Source organism: Plecotus auritus (genome assembly GCF_963455305.1).
Source record: "Plecotus auritus genome assembly, chromosome: X".
Classification (NCBI taxonomy): Eukaryota; Metazoa; Chordata; class Mammalia; order Chiroptera; family Vespertilionidae; genus Plecotus; species Plecotus auritus.
In genome coordinates this window covers 47,970,340-47,986,753 of record NC_137784.1, presented here as the reverse complement: position 1 = coordinate 47,986,753, position 16,414 = coordinate 47,970,340, and the positions used below count along the sequence as shown (strand labels likewise).

General features: G+C 42.5%; 1 protein-coding gene and 1 pseudogene across 2 annotated transcripts in view; both read right to left on the bottom strand.

Annotated features, from left to right (window-relative positions):
• ABCB7 (ATP binding cassette subfamily B member 7) overlaps positions 1-16,414 on the bottom strand; it is a 192,424-nt gene that overhangs the window by 13,578 nt on the left and 162,432 nt on the right. The window contains exons 13-14 of the mRNA XM_080652628.1: positions 9,853-9,956; positions 6,554-6,661 (exon numbers count right to left, since the gene is read on the bottom strand). Of these exons, the coding sequence (XP_080508754.1) occupies positions 6,554-6,661; positions 9,853-9,956 (212 nt within the window). The remainder of the gene's footprint in view (positions 1-6,553; positions 6,662-9,852; positions 9,957-16,414) is intronic.
• On the bottom strand, positions 245-1,402 carry LOC308240048 (protein L-Myc-like; annotated as a pseudogene). Its single transcript has one exon. The product of its transcript is annotated as a protein L-Myc-like (transcript).

Below are 16,414 nucleotides of genomic sequence, written 5' to 3'. Positions count from 1 at the left end.
AGTCAGCTGCCTGCCTGAGAAGCCAAAGGCGCCAGAGAAGACACAGTGATCCCCTGAGTCAGGGAAGAGGGAGAGCTGGGTTTCCAGGTTTCCAAGAATGCAAGCCCTTATTGTGTGCACCAGCTGCAAAGCATCCTGGGATCTACTGTCCACCATAACCAAAATGTGCAAATTACTAAAGGGGAGAGGGACAGTTAAAAAATTAACTCAGGTCTTTGTAAGACAGAGCAGTCAGGCGTTTTGGTCAGTAGCCACTGAGGTACGCGATTCTTTTCTGCAGTTGCTGCTGCCAGCATCGAAGCTGCCTTTTCTCCGTAGCCATCCTCTTCTCGGCCCCCACCAGGGCCTTCAAGTATTCCGATGCCTTGCTCAGGATCACCACTTTAGGGGCCTTGGAGCAGCTGGCCAGGGTGGGTACCTGGTCCCTCAGGGCCAAGAACCTTGAACGGAGGTCATTCCGCCTTTTGCGCTCCAGGAAGTTGTGGTTCTTCCTCTTGTCACATCCTCAGTGTCAGGACTGACAGGTCTGGGGTGGCAGGACTGGGGAGCCTCATTTTCTATAGGCAGGGGGCTCACAACCTCTTCATGTACATCACCTTCCTTTTCCTCTGGAGCATCTCTCTCCAGAGCCTCTTCTTGTGGATCTCTCTCTGGAGGCCCTTCTTGGGAACAGCTTTCTGGAGGAAAACGGGCGGCATAGTTGTGTTGTTGCTGATGGATGGAGATGTGGAAGTGTTTCATGCAGGGGTCCAAAGGGTCTGCTCGCACTGTGATGGTGACTGGCTTCCACTGTCACAACAATTTCTTCACCCTCCGAGTTGCGAGGGCTCTCGGACCCCAAGCAGGCCTGGGTTTTGGGTTCGCTCAGTGGACAGGGGGCAGCGGGCACCGGGTTGCCGACTTCGAGACTGGGAGCACAGTCCGGGGCGGCGGGCAGCTTAGGCGGGTTCCCCCGGGGCGCGCCAGTGGCGAGCCAGTCGCTCACCGCTCTCTCCAGCCGTTCCGGGCTGAGAAGCCGCTCCACATGCAGTCACAGCGGATGATGGAGGCGTAGTTTCTGCCCCAAGCTTTTGAGTGGCCCGGGATTCTGCCTCATCCCTGGCGCCCCCTCTGGGCCACAGCTCTGGGGGACCAATTCCAGGGGCCGGGTCCCCTGCGCCGGGACCCGAGCCCCAAGGCAGCGACATGGGAGGGACAGCAGCAGCTCAAATTGCTTCCAGATGTCCTCGCTGGGCGCTGTGAAGCGGTAGAAATCCTCCCCACAGTCATAGTCGTAGAAATAGTGCTGGTAAGTCCATGTCTGCTCCCTCGCCCCGGCCGCCCACCACCGGACGGACCCGCTCCGGTCAGCCCGGCAGCCCGCACACAAGCACATGCGCTCCACCGTGTGCGCGACCCGCATTCAAGAGCGCGCCCCCACGGGCGCCCTCTTTCCCTCGCTTGTGGGATAGGCGTGGGAGCACGAGATACCCATTTATGTTTTTGATGTCATAATGTATATATCTTTATTTTCTGTATCATCTATTTATTGTAGTTATAGTTAATTTTGCTATTTTTGTCTTTTAACTTTCATATTAGTGTTTTAAGTGGCTGATTCACTGTTAATTCTCTATTTGCTTTCACATATATGTTTTTTTTTTCTTTCCTAAAGTTTCTTATTTCTGGTTATGGTCTTTCATGCATAAAGACCCCTTAAGATAACTTGTAAGACATGTTTAGGTGATAAACTCCTTTACTTTTGCTTGTCTGGAAATATCTCTCCTCCAATTATGAACAATATCTTTGCTGGGTACAGTATTTCCAGGTTGTAAGCTCCCTTCTTTCAGCAATTTAACCATTCCCTGACATTCCCTTCTGGCTTGTAAAGTTACTGCTGAGAAATCAGCTGATATAAACTTATGGGGTTTCCCTTGTATGTGAATTATTTTCCTCTTGCTGCTTTCAAGACTCTCTTTATCCTTACCTTCTGCTGCTTTAATTACAATATGTCTTGGGGTGGGCCTCTTTGGGTTCATCTTGTTTAAAACTCTCTGTGCTTCTGGGACCTGAGTGTTTCATTTCCTTTGACAGATTAGAAATGTTCTCAGCCATTATTTCTTCAAATATACTTTCTGTCCCTTTCTCTCTTGTCCTTATGGTATCCCTATAATGTGTGTATCCCTAGAGTGCTTGATGTCCCAAAGGCCCCTTATACTATCCTTGTTTTTGAAAATCCTTTTTTCTTTTTACTATCCTGATTGGCTAATTTTCACTATTCTGTCTCCAGATCACTACTCTGTTCTTCTGTATTAAATCTGCTGTTGATTCCTTCTTTTTTTTTTTTAATATATTTTATTGATTTTTTACAGACAGGAAGAGAGAGGGATAGAGAGTTAGAAACATCGATGAGAGAGAAACATCGATCAGCTGCCTCCTGCACACCCCCTACTGGGGATGCGCCCGCAACCAAGGCACGTGCCCTTAACCGGAATCGAACCTGGGACCCTTCAGTCCGCAGGCCGACGCTCTATCCACTGAGCCAAACCGGTTTCGGCGATTCCTTCTAATTGGTTTTCCATTTCAGTTATTGTGTTCTTTATCATTGGCTTTTTATTATATTTTCTAACTCTCTTCTTTCTTTCTGAGTTTCTCTATTGTACTCTCAAGTTTGTTGAGCATCCTTATAGTCATTTCTTTGAATTCTTTATAATGGGAATTAGTTATCTCCATTTCATTGGGAAATTTTTCTGGATTTTGCTCCTGTTCCTTTATTTGGAGCATATTACTCTCTTATTTTAACTTTCTCTGTTTGTTCCTATAACATAGATGGGATAGGTATCTCTCCTAATCTTGAAAAATTGGCCTTTATGTAGACTGGGTGCCAGTTGGTTTAGGTAAGCTGGTTCAAATCAGGACTGGAGTATGTGGCCTGGCCAAAAAGAGTAGGTTAGGGGAAGAACAGCCTGGTATGCACACATCTATGGTAGCTCCCTGTTGTTCTAGCTCTTTGCCTATGGAACAGTCATAGCAGGGCAGCCCTGTAGGAACACACAGCAGTAGCCTAATGTGTGTAGCACTGTAACCTGTTGGACCTACTGAATCAAGCTCCAGCTGGGGGGACTAGGAATGCACTAACATGTCAGTTGGAGCACATAGAGTTCCTGCCTGCATTATCCAAGTGGAGGGAGATGAAAACAACAACACTCACAGATTCCTCCTAACCTGGAGAGTCCTCAGATCCCAGACAGGTCTCACAGTTTCTCAGCCTTCTCTATGAAATCTCTCATTTGTTGTGCAGAAGCTATTTAATCAACCCTCTTTTTTTTTTTTTTTTTTTTTTTTTGCTTGTCTTAGAGGTCACCCTTTATTATCCACTGTTAATTAAAAGTTGTGCATTAAAAAGCTGACTTGGGAGTGGCCTTTTCAACTGCTGGGTTTCACTGAAGGATGATCACATGAGTAGCTGGTCTTTTTGTTGAGGCCCTCAAATTCAAATATCTCTTTTTTCTGGGGCTACTTTTTTTTCTCCAGAGAAGAATCTTCCAATTATCTGATGATGAGGGAAGGAGTGATGATAGCAGAAATAAACTGGTTGGCAAGGTTCTTGGAGCCAGTGGCACAAGACAGTCTGTGTGGTCTTGTTTTTTTGGTATGTTTTGATTCCCACTTAATCTAGCCCAGCCGTGGGCAAACTACGGCCCACGGGCCGAATCCGGCCCGTTCGGCTGTTCTATCCAGCCCGCGGAGCCGAAAGAGCGGAGGGTTCTCTTGCTCTCCCCTCCGCTCCTTTACTTTGAATTTATATTAGTTCACACAAACACTCCATCCATGCTTTTGTTCCAGCCCTCCGGTCCAGTTTAAGAACCCATTGTGGCCCTTGAGTCAAAAAGTTTGCCCACCCCTGATCTAGCCCCTCATTGTTAATTGGTTTGGTAACTTTAATGTGTCCAGAGCCTCTCTGACTAAATTTCCTGACAAGCAAAAATCTACCCTCTTGCCAAGGCTGGGAAGGGGTAAACACTAGGCTGTACAGGGTGAGGAAGGGTCTTAGGAATTCTATTCTTTTTTGTTGTTGTTGTTAATCCTCACCCGAGGAATGTTTTCCATTGATTTTTTTAGAGAGATTGGGTGGGAATGAGGAGAGAAAGAAACATTGATGTGAGAGAGACACTTCGATTGGTTGCCTCCTGAACCTGCAACCCAGGCACCTGCCCTTGATCAGGAATAGAAACCTTGAACCTTTGGTGAATAGGCCAATGCTCTAACCACTGAGCTAATAGGCCAGGGCTGGAATGCTATTCTCATGTAGACTCAACATTAATATTATAAGAGATTGCTGACAGAATAAATGGGGTCACAGGAGTTTCACTAGAAAATAAAAATCTCTGATCAAGATCATGCAATTACAGAACCATCAAATTATAAACCCAAAGGTATTTTAGATACAGGTGCCATAATCATTAATAAGTAATTTCCAATTATAATCCAAACTCCAAGTGGCAATGTTGTAATATAACTATAAATACTGTGAACCCCATGTCATGAGGCAGGTAAGCACATGCCTGCTAAAGTACTAACATTTTATAAGAAAAGGCTTTATTTGCATAACTGCATAAAATTGGAAAGTTTAGTAAAAAAAAAAAAAAAGCACAAAACACCAGATTTTATTTCAGATTCTTGAACATCAATGAGATAATAAAGCATATCCACAAAATTTCCCATTTAAGATATTCTGGTTGAATCATAATGGGGAAAACTCACTTTATTTTCTAATGAATGCACACAGTGATGAGCAAATAAACAAAAAGACCTAGGGTCTCCAATACGCAGGTAACTTATAAAGGGAATAATATATACACCATAGAACATCATATACAACATTTAGTGGCATGAAAAATTCTATCTCAGTAACTTAATATGGAAAGTATATGAGAATGTTTCTTCTCCCTTAACTCTCAGTACTCAGGGTTTCAAAAATGATAAAGAATTGAAGGTTCATTTATTAGGAGGGAAAGATAATAAAAGAAAATGCTGAATGAAAGTTGAAAAACCAAATAATCCTATCTAATAAAGAGTAACATGCAAATTAACCATCAATCTGCTACACCCACAAGCCACACCCACCAGCCAATCAGGAGTGAGTATGCAAATTAACCCAACCAACATGGCTGCGCCCATAGAGCGAGTAGGAGGCTTGGGTTTCCCCGGTATTGGAGGAAGCCAAGCTTTCCGCACACCCTGGCTGGCCTAGGCCTCCACTCAAGACTACAAAGATTCAATTATAGAAGATAAATAAATCCCAGAAAAAATGGCTGCGGCCACGGAGCAAGAAGGAGGCTTGGCTCCTCTCAAGGCTACAAAGTTACAATTATAGAAAATAAATAAATCCCAGACACCAGGGCCTCCGCTTGGGTCGCCAGGGGGCGTGGCCGGCCTGCAAACCACCACATGCGCCGCACCCAGGCTGCCCCACACCCCAAGGGAACCCCCACCCTGATCTGGGACACCCTTCAGGGAAAACCAGCTGGCCCCCACCTGTGCACCAGGCCTCTATCCTATCTAATCAAAGAGTAATATGCAAATTGACCATCACTCCAACACACAAGATGGCTGCCCCCATGTGGTCAAAGATGGCTGCCCCCATGTGGACACAAAATGGCCACCACAAGATGGCCAGCAGAGGAGGGCAGTTGTGAGGGACCAGGTCTGCAAGGGAGGGCAGTTGGGGGTGATCAGGCCAGCAGGGGAAGGCAGTTGGGAGGGACCAGGCCTGCAAGGGAGGGCAGTTGGGTGCAATCAAGCCTGCAGGGGAGGGCAGTTAGGGGTGACCAGGCTAGCAGAGGAGGGAAGTTGGGGGCGACTGGGCCTGCAGGGAAGGGCAGTTGGGGGGACCCAGGCCTGCAGGGGAAAGCAGTTGGGGGGGGGACCCAGGCCTGCAGGGGAGGGCAGTTAGGGGTGACCAGGCCTGTAGGGGAGGGCAGTTAGGGGCAAACAGGCTGGCAGAGGAGCACTTAGGCATCAATCAGGCTGGCAGGGGTGTGGTTAGGGGTGATCAGGCTGGCAGGCAGAAGCGGTTAGGGGCAGTCAGGAAGGCAGGCAGGCGAGCAGTTGGGAGCCAGCAGTCCTGGATTGTGAGAGGGATGTCCGACTGCCCGTTTAGGCCCGATCCTACCTGGATCGGGCCTAAATGGGCAGTCAGACATTCCTCGAGGGGTCCCAGATTGGAGAGGGTGCAGGCTGGGCTGAGGGACACACCCCCCTGTGCATGAATTTCGTGCACCGGGCCTTTAGTGTTAGATAATGTACCAGGGGTGGGGAGAAGTCCTTATAGAAAGTAGAAAAGAGAAACTATTACAATTTTCAAATCCACCAATCACAATAGCAGTACTTTGATTTGTTTATGACATTTAGACAGTACACTTTTATATTAATTCCCACAGATGAGAGACAGTGGACTGTCCATTTTATTATTTTCCCCATGAGAAAAACTATTAGAGAAACTATTTCATTTACCTATGTTTGTTAAAATTCACAATGTTCTTCAAATACTAAACTTTAAAGTTAAATCTCTTACCTTGTCCAAGACTATGATTTCATCTGCATCAACTACTGTTGACAGTCTGTGTGCAATGAAAATAGAAGTTCTGTGTTTGACTGCATCCCTCATGGCACCAAGAATTGTCTGGAAGATTGGCAACAAGAGTAAGAGAAAAAAAAGATCTATCTATTAGGTAAATGTAAATTAAAATAACCATATATTCCCTAAAGGAACACATAAAATGTCAATTAATTTTACATTACATAAACTTTATACCACTACCAAATATTTGACCTTATCTATCTATCTATCTATCTATCTATCTATCTATCTATCTATCATCTATCATCTATAAAGCCAGTGTCCATGACAACCGTGATGACCAAATGACCAGTCGCCATGAGGTGCATTGAGCACCTCTTGGTCAATCCACCTCAGCCCGAGAGTGGGGTGGGGTAGGACTGGGGGCTGGCGAGTGGGCTGAATGGCTGATCTCTTGGTCCCTGTCCCAGGCCCGCAGGCTCCGATGGATCAGCGATGGTGAACGGGAGAATTGGGGTGGGTGGCAGGAGGACTGGGCTGGCTGTTGGGCTGTTGGGATCACCAGCTCATCCCCAGCTGCTTGGGGGCTCAGGCCTGTGGGAAAGCAGGCGCTGGAGACTTCACCTCCATGCGCGTGTGCCGGGCTGGCCACTGATGGAATGCGCTGCCCACTCAGGGCGATTCATGCCAGGGCGGGTAGGTCACGGGCGTGCCCCGCAGCTTCCGTCAGCGCCTCAAGCCCCAGCAGCAGCAGCAGCGGTGGCGGCAGTGGTGTCCGCGTGAGCGGCCCTTAGCAGGCAGTGTGTTCCATCACTGGCCGGCCCGGCGCATATGCATGGAGGTGAAGTCGCCGGAACCAGCTTTCCCGCAGGCCTGAGGACTGGCGAACGGACAGAAGATGGCCCTGATCACAGGAGGCTAGGTCCTAGGGACCCTACCTGCACGATTTCATGAGCTGGGCCTCTAGTCTAATAATAACTAAGGAGAAAATCAATCAAAAAAGGGAAGGTAAATATGATCACATTATCCTAGAAAAATTAGCTTTAAGATAAGCAACATTTCTGTAAATTTTAGTCTGGGAGAAGGTGGATATTTTCTATACTTAAAAACAAACAAACCATAATGATGAATACAGTGACATTAGGAGCATAGCCAGATATGATGTTTATTTGGTCAATGAGAGCAAAAATGAAATAAGGAGGGATCCAAATGGTAAGATGCAAAGAAATTAAAAAAAAAAAAAGATCAAGAGAAAAATATGAGACTCAATGGGCATGCATTTGCTTTTTCTTCAAACTTAGAGGACAAAAAGGACACAGAAAACCGTGTATGTATAACTTGAGTAAACTTATTTTTAAAACAATTCTGACTTAATGCATTCTGGAAAACACATTTCTGTTTACTGCCTGTCAAGTGTGTGTGCAAAATATATATATTTTGCACACACAGACACACACAGCTATATTTGGAAACCTGGGTCTAAATACAGCTAGCTAAATGGAAATAGGCATGTGGGAGATGGGGATATACCAAATGTCTTCCTATAGATATTTCTAAACATTGTATTTATTAAAGAAATAAAATTATCAAGAGTACATGGTTACCCAGGAAAAGAAGACCTTATATTTTACTACTGCAGACTGAAAAGAAAGTGCAGGACCAATTCTAAGAAAAACTGTGATGTCTGTAGGGACTCCACTTCCTAATCCTCAAGAAATTAAACTCTGATGTGCTCTATGGACCTATTAAAAAGGACCATTAAAATTTATCATAGATGTTGGTAACTCATTACCTTGGGGAGGTGTCTCTGCTACCTCCTAATGAGTGATGCTCCATGACATGTTAAAGCTACATGGCTCAAATAATGACTGTTGAGACTCTTAATTTGTTATAAACATGAAGGAAATATTTTTAGGTATAAAGTTTTTATAAACAGACTCGTGCCGGTGGGGTCCCTTGGCCTGGTCTGTGGGGATCAGTGGACCTCCGTGCTGCAACAACCCGGCCTTACCTGCCAGGGCTCCAGCCTGCTGTCTATGTTGATCCTTCATAGCACGAAGTAGTGCGGGAAGCGGCAAGAAGCCAGGGAGGAGCCCAAGCCCGGACTGGGCGCCATGCTGCTCCTGCTCATCCTGGCCCACTATGCCCGCCGCCGCTGCTGCCCAGGCACGCAGGGGGAGTGTCCGCAGAAGAGGCTCACGCTGCCACAGCTGCGCTCGCCAGCCATGAGCCCGGCGTCTAGTGCCTATCTGTCAGCTGAGTGGCGCTCCTGCTATGAGAGCGCACTGACCACCAGGGGGCATATCCTGCATTGAGCATCTGCCCCCTGGTGGTCAGTGTGCATCATAGCTACCGGCCAGTGGTCCGGTTGTCCAGTAGCTTAGGCTTTTATATATATAGATTCCTACTCTGCCCATGAATGGGGTCTGTCCTGTTTAAGGTTCCCTTCAAATGTAACAAATCCTTATGCTAAACAATTCACTTAGAAATTAAACTGTTTTAGGAACATGACAAATCAAACAATGTGCTCTGAACTACTGTATGCAAAAATTATGTCATACACACTGTAAAACTGAAATTAGGCCTATCCTTCAACACTAGGTTTTAACTATATATTCAAGTAAATATGGGTGAAAGGAAGAAACTGACAAATAACATCTAGCTATCTTCAATGTAGACTAAGGAGATTTATTCATGAAATTATCATTGTTGTTAAGACTTGTATTTAATACAAAGATGTTGTTATGAAGTCTAATGTAGTTGATGGGTAATAGTACCATGGCAACAGTTTCATAATATTTGTTGTGAAATAAATATAAATTGATAACAGCACCACAGGCTGTGTGTGCCGGTTTGCACCTCAGTGAGTTGTTCCATGACAAGTGAAAGGCTTTCTGGTATATACTGTATCACAATCATTTACATGACTTGTTTTAATGAGTGTTAAGTGGTAATAGCAGAAAAACTAAAATCTTCTTCCTCTGCCAGTGGACTAGAGAATTTCTACAGCTTTGTAAAATGCAAGGGCAATGCAACAAGAGCATAAGGTGTAATACAGTTCCAAAAGAAGGCATACTTGCAAATGAACTGAACAATGTGATCTTTCAATGCAGTCTGGTATTCTTACTATCAACAATAGCTATCTGGGAAAAAATGGCAAAGTGTTTTGCTCTATAGCACCTCCCATTGAAGTTCACTCAAAATACAAAAGACTATAGCTATTTTATTAAAATTTCCAAGGACAAATTAAAGCATTGATAATTGAAGAGTTTTATATTTTCACCATCATTTACCTCTTCAGTAATTGAATCTAATGATGAAGTGGCTTCATCATAGAGAATAACTTGAGGGTCCTTCAAAATGGCTCTTGCAATTGCTACTCTTTGCTTTTCTCCTCCTGGTTAAAAAAAAATTAGTTTAAGGAAGCATAACATAAAGACATATTTTATGTTTCTAGTATTTGCATAGAATATAACCATCAAATAACACCTTCAACATTACCTGCTCAGTTATAAGAGTTTAAGTTTATACATGACATCCTTTGACAAACTACATGCCTTGGAACATAAATGTAGTTTTTGATTCTGACTTTGTGGCAAGTGAAACAATGAAGAGGGGAAGTAAAAACTTTGATTCCACAATTATTCCTCAAACCAGAAATATGCTAATTACATGTTATTTTATTCTTTTTATTTAAACATATTTTTATTGATTTCAGAGAGGAAGGGAGGGGAAGAGAGACATACAAACATCAATGATGAGAGGGAATCATTGATTGGCTGCCTCCTGCACGCCCCCTACTGGGGACCGAGCCCACAACCCAGGCATGTGCCCTTGACCAGAATCGAACCCAGGACCCTTGAGTCCACAGGTCGACGCTCTATCCACTGAGTCAAACAGGCTAGGGCTACATGTTACTTTATATGTACTTTATATTACTTCCCCAGAAACAGTCATCTCAGATAGAAAAATTTCACTATTAGAGAACTGAAAAAGCCAAAAACAAATTCAATACCTGAAACCTGAAGACATAAGACAATTTATCTCTTAACATTAAAAGGTACCATTCAGCCAGTATTCTCAAGGATTTTTTGTCATAAAGCTATTATTTTTGTAGCACTCTTCAAAATTAAGGTACATACTAGATACCTCTTATTTAACCTTAGTTATTTACTATTGGGTCCTTGGCATTTAAGAATTTTAAAACAGAAACAGTTTTGGGTGGTAAACACAATGCAATATACAGATGATGTATCATAAGAGTTGTATATTTGAAATCTATATAATTATATTAAATAATGTCACCCCAATATTTTAATGAAAAAAAAAAGGACTTACTGGACACTGAGAGGCTGTTTACCTCAGCGCGCACCACTGCGACCAGACCCCACACCCACACAGGGCGGCAGATCCACCTGATTTTAGACTCTGGGAAAGCGCACACAGAAGTCTGTTTTCCACAGTGCAGGAGTGGACCTCCTGCCGACACAGGGTAGCTGTCCAACCAGGTCCCCCAAGCAGACTGGGGATCCTGATTCTTCACGAGAGGCAGCACTGAGCACCAGTGACTTGACTCTGTTTCTCATCGCGCGCGCCTGGGATCCCTGATTCCGAGTGCATGCACACTAAGAGCCAGTGACTCCAATTGTCGGCGCATGCGCACACAGGGACCCTGATTTTCGGTATGAGGCCGCACTGAGCAACACAGACACTGATACTCGATTCTCGGCACGGGCACAGGGGGACTCTGACTCATGGCACAAGCAAGGGTTCGCTGATTTTCGGCACACACTAGTGGGGTCTCTTTTTCAGTGCAGTGCAGGCAGGTCCTTGATACTAGGTGCACGCACGAGACTGCACTAAGTGCTGGTGTCTCTGATCCAGGGCAAGGGTGACTCATACCAACCCACGGAAGCCACTCATCTTGGTGGCGGAGTTCTTCAGTGACACTCAGGTGGCGCAAAGTTCCCACTGCACAAGGCCCAGGCCCCGGCACTTCGGTGTTTGAACATTACGGTGATAGTTAGAATGGGGAGACAAAAGACAAAATCCCCGGAAGAAAGAAAAAGAGAAATCGCCAAGAAAGGAAATAAGTGAAAGGGAGGCACGCAGCACGACAGAAAAAGAAACCAGAATAATGGTCTTACAGATCATACACCAGATAGACGAGAAAATCAACAACCTATGCAAAAATCAGGAAGAAATCAAAAGTGATATAGCTACAATCAAAAACACCACGGAAGGTTTCAGCCGTAGACAAGAAGAAGGAGAGGACTGAATTAGTAAGTTAGAAGATAAGGTAGAGAAACAAGCCCAAACTGAACAGCAACTGGAGAAAAAAATTAAAAAGCAGGATGAGAGCCTATGGGACCTTTGGGACAACACAAAACAAAGTAACATACGTATAATAGGGCTGCCAGAAGGACAAGAAGAGCAGCAAGGATTAGAAAATATATTTGAAGAAATAATAACAGAAAACTTCCCTGATATGGGGAAGATAATAGTCACCCAAGTACAGAAAGTCCCAAGTAAGATGAATCCCAAAAGACACACACCAAGATATGTCATAATTACAATGGAAAATGTTAACAACAAAGAGAGAATCTTAAAGGCTGCAAGAGAGAGACAAAGAGTTACCTACAAGGGATTCCCCCATCAGATTATCAAATGACTTCTCAACAGAAACACATGAAGCTAGAAGGGAATGGAAGGAGGTATACAAAGTGATCCAAAGCAAAGGACTGAATCCAAGAATACTCTATCCAGCAAGACTATCAATCAAAATCGAAGGGGAAATTAGAAGCTTTGGAAACAAAAAAAGGCTAAGGGACTTTATTACTACCAAACCAGCAATGCAAGAAATGCTAAAGGGAATGCTGTAAAAAGAAGAAATAGAAAGGGAGGAAGGAACATAGGCATAAAGTACAGAAATTACTACAAACAAGTACCTATCAATAATAACATTAAATGTAAATGGATTAAATGCTCCAATTAAAAGATATCCAGTGACTGAATGGATAAGAAAACATGACCCATATATATCCTGTCCACAGGAGACCCACCTCAGAACAAGGGACTCACACGGACTGAAAGTGAATGGATGGAAAAATATCTATAAAGCAAATGAATATGAAAATAAAGCTGGGGTAGCAATACTTATATCTGACAAAATAGACCTCAAAGTGAAGACCATAACAAGAGACAAGAAAGGCCACTTCGTAACTCGAAAGGGATCGGTAAAACAAGAGGATATAATGCTGGTAAACATTTATGCACCTGATGAAGGAGCATCCAAATAAATAAAAAAAAAATAAAAACTTCTGGAAGATATCAGGGGAGAAATTGACAGCAACACAATCATAGTAGGAGACTTTAATACCCAATTAACATCACTGGATAAATCCTCTAGACAAAAAATTAGCAAAGAAACATCAATCCTAAAAGACTCACGAGATCAGATGGACTTAATCGACATCTTTAGAACAATCCACCCCAAAACTAGAGAATATACATTCTTCTTAAGCTCACATGGGACATTTTCAAAGATAAACCACATATTGGGACACAGGCAAGTCTCTCCAAATTCAAGAGGATTGAAATCATATCAAACATCTTCTCAGATCACAAGAACATAAAATTAGAAATCAATTACAGTAAAAAAAATCACAAAAATTCAAACACTTGGAGGCTGAATAGCATACTATTAAACATTGAGTGGATTACCAAAGAGATCAAAGAAGTAATAAAAAACATCCTGGAAACAAACGCCAATGAAAATAAAACAATCTAAAATATTTGGGACACAGTGAAAGCAATCCTGAGAGGGAAGAGTTCATATGATTAAAAGCCTAACACACACAAAAAAAAAACACAAGAAAAAATGGTCATAAACCATATAACTCTGCAACTTGAAGAATTAGAAAGAGAGCAACAAGAAAAGCCTAGAGTGAGCAGAAGGAAGGCAATAATAAAGACCAGAGCGGAAATTAATGACATAGAGACTAAAAAAATACAAAAGTTCCATGAAACCAAGAGCTGGTTCATTGAAAGGATAAACAAGTTGGATGAACCTCTAGCCAGGCTCATCAAGAAGCAAAGAGAGAAGACCCGAGTAAACAAAATCAGCAATGAAAGAGGTGAAATAAGAACAGACCCCAAAGTAATATGAAGAATCATAAAAAAATACTATGAGCAACTTTACTCGAAGAAACTGGTCAACCTAGAAGAAATGGACATATTACTTAAAAAAAAATACACCTTTCAAAAGTCAACCAGGAGGAATAAAAAAATCTAAATACACCGATAACTATGGAGGAAATTGAAGCAGTAATAAAAAAAAAAAACTTCCAACAAACAAAAGCCCTGGACCAAATGGTTTCACAGGGGAGTTTTACCAAACATTCAAAGAAGAAATAAAACGTATCTTCCTCAGACAATTCTAAAAAATTCAAGAGGAAGGAGCACTTCCAAGCTCTTTCTACAAAGCCAGCATTACCCTAATCCCAAAACCAGATAAAGACAATACAAAGAAAGAGAATTACAGGCCAATATCCCTCATGACCATCGATGCCAAAATCCTCAACAAAATTATAGCAAATCGAATCCAGCATTACATTAGAAAGATCATACACCGTGACCAAGTGGGATTTATTATGGAGATGCAAGGATGGTACAATATTCGCAAATCAATAAATGTGATACACCACATAAACAAACAGAGATAAAAACCATATAATCATATCCTTTGATGCAGAAAAAGCATTTGACAAAATCCGCCACACTTTCTTGATAAAATCTCTAAGCAAGATGGGAATAGAAGGACTATACCTCAACATAATAAAAGCCAAATATGACAAACCCACAGCCAACATCATACTCAATGGGCAAAAACTAAAACCATTTCCCCTAAGAACAGGAACAAGACAGGGATGCCCACTCTCACCACTCCTCTTTGACACAGTACCGGAAGTACTAACCATTGCGATCAGAGAAGAAGAAGAAATAAAAGGCATCCGAATTGGTAAAGAAGAAGTAAAACTGTCCTTATTCGCAGATGACATAATACTGTACAAAGAAAACCCCAAAGACTCCAACAAAAACTACTAGACTTAATAAATGAATTCAGCAATGTAGCAGGATACAAAATCAACACCCAGAAGTCTATGGCTTTTCTATACACCAATAATGAACTCACAGAAAGAGAAATTTAAAAAGCAATCCCATTTACCATTGCAACAAAAAAATTAAGATACCTAATAATAAACTTAACCAAGGAGACAAAGGACTCAGAAAATTTCAGGACATTAAAAAAAGAGATAGAGGAAGAGATGTACAAATGGAAGAATATACCATGTTCATGAATTGGTAGAATCAACATAATTAAAATGTCCATACTACCCAAAACAATCTATAAATTCAATGCAATCCCCATTAAAATACCGATGGCATACTTCAAAGACTTAGAACAAATTCTCCAAAAATTCTTCTGTAATAAAAAAAAGACTCCGAATAGCTGCAGCAATCTTTTTTTAAAAAATATATTTTTGTTGATTGCAGAGAGGAAGGGAGACAGAGAGAGAGAGAGAAACATCAACAATGAGAGAGAATCATTGATTGGCTGCCTCCTCCACGCCCCTACTGGAGATTGAACCCACAACCCAGCATGTGCCCTTGACTGGAATCGAACCTGGGACCCTTCAGTCTGCAGGCCGACGCTCTATCCCCTGAGCCAAACCAGCTAGGGCAGCTGTAGCAATCTTGAGAAAGAAGAACAATGTTGGAGGGATCACAATACCAGATATCAAGATATACTACAAAGCCACTGTTCTCAAAACTGCCTGGTGCTGGCACAAGAACAGACATATAGACCAGTGGAACAGAACAGAGAACCCAGAAATCAACACAAGCCAGTATGCTCAATTAATATTTGACAAAGGAGGCAAGAGCATACAATGGAGACAAGATAGTGTCTACAATAAATGGTGTTGGGAAAACTGGGCAGATACTTGCAAAAAAATGAAACTAGACCACCAACTTACACCATACATAAAAATAAACTCCAAGTGGATAAAGGACTTAAACGTAAGATGGGAAACCATAAAAATCTTAGAAGAAGCCATAGGCAGCAAAATAACAAACATCTGCTGTAGCAATATATTTACCAATACAGCTCCTAGGGCAATGGAAACTAGAGAAAATAAACAAATGGGACTACATCAAAATAAAAAGCTTCTGCACAGCAAAAGAAACCATCAACAAGACAACAAGAAAGCCCACTGCATGGGAGAACATATTTGCCAATGTTATCTCCGATAAGGGTTTAATTTCCAACATTCACCATTCTAGATTCCATTAAGAACATTCATGATTCATGGGAAGAGGTCAAAATATCAACATTAACAGGAGGTTGGAAGAAGCAGATTCCAAACCTCATGGATGACTCTGAGGGGTTCAAGACTTCAGTAGAAGAAGTCTGCAGATGTGGTGGAAATAGTAAAAGAACTAGAATTATAAGTGGAGCCTGAAGATGTGACTGAATTTCTGCAATCTCAAAATAAACCTGTAATGGGTAGGGAGTTACTTCTTATGGATAAGCACAGAAAGTGGTTTCTTGAGATAGAATCTACAGCTGGTGAAGATGCTGTGAAGATTGTTGAAGTGATGACAAAGGATTTAGAATATTTTATAAACTTAGTTCATAAAGCAGCAGCAGGGTTTAAGAGGACTGACTCCGATTTCAAAGAAGATCTGTGGGTAAAATGCTATCAAACAGCATCACATGCCACAGAGAAATGGTTTTGTGAAAGAGTCAATTGATGAGACACACTTCATTATCTTGTTTTAAGAAATTGCCAG